Source organism: Cannabis sativa, chromosome 9 (assembly GCF_029168945.1).
Source record: "Cannabis sativa cultivar Pink pepper isolate KNU-18-1 chromosome 9, ASM2916894v1, whole genome shotgun sequence".
NCBI lineage: Eukaryota > Viridiplantae > Streptophyta > Magnoliopsida > Rosales > Cannabaceae > Cannabis > Cannabis sativa.
The window spans coordinates 14646189-14651093 of record NC_083609.1 but is presented as its reverse complement, the minus strand read 5'-3'; the positions used below and the strand labels follow the sequence as shown (position 1 = coordinate 14651093).

The following is a 4905-nucleotide window of genomic DNA, read 5'->3' as shown; positions in this document are numbered from 1 at the left end:
ATCTCTATTGGTACAATTAAGTATCAAATTCCATATAATTTAAGGTTATAACTTTAGAGAATATCGTTAACTAATTGTAAGATGTTACCTTTAAAAAAATGTTAGACACCTGCTACTCAATAACAATACTCTATCATATGTATTTGTAATATAGGATTCGAACATATTTCTATATGCTAGTGGATGTAAACAAATAAAATACCAAAAAAACAAAAACAAACCTTTCATACTTATTTAACATAAAATAAGTTAGGTACATATATATATTGGGACCATGTTTCCGAAACATAAAACACAAAATATCAAGATTCCGAGGGCAATAGATGAATAGACCACCACCACGCGTATGGCAAGCAATCTATTGCCCATTATTATACACTAAAACCAAAACCAGACACAACTCAAAACACAATTCTCACCATCGGATTAACAACAATGACCCCTAGAAAGAGAGACAGCCACGCGATTAGAGATAGAATATTAAGTATCTTAATTAGTGATGTGGTCCATCGACGTGGCAACACTTGTAACTGACGTAAGTCTCCATCACCCGGGGGCATTCTGGGCATTTCATCCTATCCGGAGCTTTCCCGGCGACAACAGGGACATCAAGACGGCAACAGTGGCGAACAGTTTGAGTGACCTTAGTGTAATGTTCCTTGAAAGCTACCTCGAAACCCTTAACCTTAATGGTTTCCTTCCACAGTTCAAACTCCTCAATGACCTTAAGTATGGCCGAGCCATGGCCTGTGGTGACCACCGAAGATCCTTTGCTGAGAACAGCCCATGCACTCTCGTTCTTGTAAGAAAGAAGCTTTTGGATCTCTAGAGTTACTGGGTCAACGTCCTTGTTAGCCTTGGTGAAGAACAAGCTCTCGATTCCAGTCCAGAACCGCCCTAGAATGCCGTGGTCTTCTCCTCCTTTGGCTGTCTTTCCTACGCAAAACAGTTCGATGTTGATCTTTGCTTCCTTGAGGAAAGGATCGTTCACGAGGGCTGTGACTTTCTTCGTGAATGTCTGGATCAAATCGTTGTCTTTTCCACCATAGAAGAAGATATACTTTTCCTCTTTCACCTGTTCATGATCAATTAATTAATATCTCTGTGTAACATTTTTCTTCAAAGTTAGTAAAACCACAAATAATGACACAAAGTAGGGAAAGTAGTGATACTGAAATAAAATAATAAACTTTACCCAAGTCTCGATAGTTGGGTGGATGTTGTTGACAACTGGACCAATCCAGTGAAATTCTCTGTCCATATCTTCCCCAGCTTTCTTGTTGAAAGGAAAGGCCTTAAGACCCCAAACTCTAATAAGATGAAAAGCATTGAGGTTCTCCACTTTCCCTTGTGGGTTGGTCACCACCAGCATAGGCTTGCCCTGGAATTGCCACTCTTCCTTAATGAACTTTATCCCTGAAATCGGAGTAAATAGCTGCAAACTGTACCATGGCATCTTTGATCTCAAAATCTCGTACTTCTTCTTCAGCTCCTCTGTCCATTGTTCCACAATTGGAATCCAAACGATTGCGTAGTTTGTATCTTTCTTTGTAATTATGTCGTAAGTAGGTTTGAGGATAGTGATGTCGTCGTCTGTGATATCAAGGCTCGAGAAGAACATGAACACTGTTTTCTTCCTTAGTACTTCGATTGTCACCTTTTATAATAACATTCAAGGAATAAGGTTAATTAAATAAACTAAGCAAAGTGAAAGATCTAAATGTGTACAAAGAAAAAGAAAATTACCGTTTTGTTTGTGGAACCATCAATAAGTGGCTGCACATTGTTCTTCTGGAAGATCAAGGCCTTGAAAATCTCCATGATTTCAGTTGGGGTTCGCATGATCTTTTTGATTTTTCTGTAAGCCTCTGCCTCCTCTGTTTCAAGTACAAAATTCTGTTATTAAAGGTCTATATAAATATATATATATATATATATATATATTTATATAGAGAAAATTTAATGAGCAAAATGTACATACCTAGCTGTCTTCTGCAGATAGTGAGCTGCATATTAAGCTGGTTGAGAATGTAATGGATTTTTTGAGCATAAGGGGACAAATCATGAGGCCTATCCGGTCTGTTCAAAATCACAATAATGAAAAGCAAAAAATGTTTAAACTTGGCAAAAGTAAGGAGTGATTAACTAATGTAGAATTGGTGTTGATCTGTTTTTGAGCTACTTACTCATCACTGATGAGAATAGAAACCTTAGTAGCACAAGCTGTAATAGTAAGAATAGACCAATAAACGTCGACAGGCAAATGGTCCAAAGCAGTAGTCAAGCCAGGGATGTCTTTATGGTCATAAACAGAGAGCTTCTCAAACTCATCAAAGATTGCTATGACTCGCATAGTGGTTTTGATGAGATTGCTAAGCTCAAGAATAGCTTGGCGGCGTTTTGGAAGCTCAGATGGCTTGATGAGAGTAGGCACTCTTTTGAGAATGGCCAATTGTTTGGCCAAAGGATCGGACTGGTATAGCTGAGCCAAAAGCCAGAAATCTCCAAATTCTAAGGCCAAAGCAGCCAGTGCCAACACTGCCTTTGCTTCCCATGAATAGTTTGATAGCTTGTTCAGAATCGACAGTGTTGTTTTATGGGCTGTTGCCTCTCCCGGAGCCTTGCAACACAGCTGGAAATCCACACAATACTATTATAGTCTGTTATTCAAAGAAATATATATATATATGAACATATGGATGTATGAATATACCTCGCTATTGATCGACTTGAGGGTGCATAAGGGAACATTGAAGTTAGCTTTTGCAGGGGCTCTGTCTTCTATGTTCTCCAGATGAACTTGGCTTCCCTGCAAAACCAACCAAAAAAGAAAAAATAATAAATAAATATAATAAAATAAAAACATTTTACTTTTCACATAATTAGTTTTAATATATAATATATCCAGCTTTCTCGATTTGGCACATAAATATTAAGTTATTTGTTACTTTAAAAATTATAAATTAGATTTTCTAAACAATATATATATATACCTGAACAAGTTTTTCAATGGACTGAGTTGCACGAGTGAGAATATTTTCGACGATGACAAAAAGTGAGTCTTCGTCGAATGTGTCATCGGCGTGGACATGAGTAGCGTAGATAAGGTCAGTAATCTTCTTATCGGACATGGAGAACAAGCTGACCTCGCCTTCGATGCGTTGTTGCTCTCCTGAAACGACAATCCCCACTTTGGAAACGACATTTTGAGCTAGGCTCAACATTTTCAAGATCAAAACAGAGAGATCTAGTGTGTGTTTGTGTGTGTTAAGTAATTAGAGAAGCTAGCAAACAATAATTTAAGCTATATATATATATAAACTAGAGAGATGGCTAAGGCATTAAACAACCCTTGATGAGTTGGTTTTGTATTTAAGAAGAGAGTGCACATGCATATTTATAGCCTTGAATTGGCCTCTTTCTCACTGTTATGCAATTTCTTCTTAATTATCTTTTACTGTTGAAATTTGTGGTGGAAATATTTACATCGCAAAAGGAAATTTATTAAAAGGAAAAGAAAAACAAGTATATTGAAAAGAAAGATAAAAAATCGAGAGTTCTTGAACGTGTAGTGTGGGCCAATCCTTCCACTGCAATTTTTATGTGGTTACATGACCGATTTAAAAAAGAAAAAATTATATGTTGCTTTATGCAAATTACTCAGGTGTAGGGGAGAGAGAGTAGGGTTTTATTTTCTTTATTTTTTTTCTGTAAAAGTTTTATTGGGTTATCTCATCAATGGGAAAGAGAGTGAGAAAAAGAAAAAAGAAAAGTAGTTACGAGCTTATTTATTATTCCTGTTTTCATTCTCTTTAACTCCCATCAGAATTCAAGGTCTTTTGTAGAGTCAATTTATTTATTTGTAAAAATACAAACTAATAAAACAAAAATTAAAAAATACGATCTAATAGCATTTTAAATATTGTTACCATTTTTTTATTTTATTTAAAAAAAATACTATCTTTTTATGTTTTACATTTGTTAATTTTTTGTCATATGTATGTTATTTTTTGTTATTATTTTGATGTTATTTTTATATTACTTTTATTTAGTTTTCTTATTGTTTTCGTATTGTTTTTATAAAAAAAAAATTATAAAAATACAAAAATATAATTTTTTTTATAAAAAAGTACCTTATATTTTTTTGAATATAAAAATACAAAATTTTATAATCTCTTTATTTTCTTTATATGGTACCTGAGAAAAGTTAAAAAAATGAGATGAAAAGTTACAATATTAACTTCCCTAAATAATAATACAAAAATATATAAATACTCTTGTGAAGAAATCGAAATTAAAGAATATGCGGACCCAGCATAAGATAAGGGGTAGGAAGGAATATGCAAATTTTAAAATTTTAGGTCTTACAAAAATAGTTATTTTTTTTTTTTTCTATTTTTACATTTTTACTATAATATATATATTTATATGAGTGACTATTCAATGGTTATATTTTTATTGTAACCATATGGTTACATTTTTCTTTGACCTGTAATAGCAGTTTATTAATAGGTAGACATTCATTTTTTAAAATTAATTTTTTTTTTTTGATTTAAGCGTTTATATATTACAATCATGTTTTACATGGGACTCGAACCCAGGACCTCCAAGACACACACACCCACCTATGGCCACTATTTGTTTTAATTTTTTTTTTTTTTATTTAAGCGTTTATATATTATAATTAACTATTTTTTCAAAATAATTAATTAAATATTTAAAAAGACCTCTTTTAGCAATTAATATTTATATTTAAATCCTTACTCTAATTATTTTTATAATTAAACCATTTAATTATAATATTTACAATAAAATTTATTTTTTTACAAAAATTAAATTTCTTTTGACACAAATTAACACTTCTTATAATAAATTTTTAAATAATTAATTATTTTTAAATGACAT

At 32.6% G+C, this 4905-nt stretch overlaps 1 protein-coding gene across 1 annotated transcript; it reads right to left on the bottom strand.

Annotated features, from left to right (window-relative positions):
- Window positions 1-208: 208 nt before the first annotated feature.
- LOC115723345 (protein SIEVE ELEMENT OCCLUSION B) lies at window positions 209-3735 on the bottom strand. The gene is made up of 7 exons (XM_030652788.2): window positions 2994-3735; window positions 2714-2809; window positions 2187-2632; window positions 1982-2079; window positions 1747-1877; window positions 1196-1657; window positions 209-1075 (listed from the first exon to the last, which is right to left on the bottom strand). Exons 1-7 carry the CDS (start codon window positions 3222-3224, stop codon window positions 494-496), a joined length of 2046 nt encoding a protein of 681 aa, XP_030508648.2. The 5' UTR covers window positions 3225-3735; the 3' UTR covers window positions 209-493.
- Window positions 3736-4905: the final 1170 nt, after the last annotated feature.

Bases quoted from the DNA above. Each gene is read 5' to 3' on its own strand.
- LOC115723345 (XM_030652788.2), bottom strand. From the start codon at position 3,224: ATGTTGAGCCTAGCTCAAAATGTCGTTTCCAAAGTGGGGATTGTCGTT. The intron at 2,080-2,186 runs GTAAGTAGCTCA...GATTTTGAACAG, and splicing joins TCTATTCTCATCAGTGATGA to ACCGGATAGGCCTCATGATT. The intron at 1,878-1,981 runs GTATGTACATTT...TACTTGAAACAG, and splicing joins TATCTGCAGAAGACAGCTAG to AGGAGGCAGAGGCTTACAGA.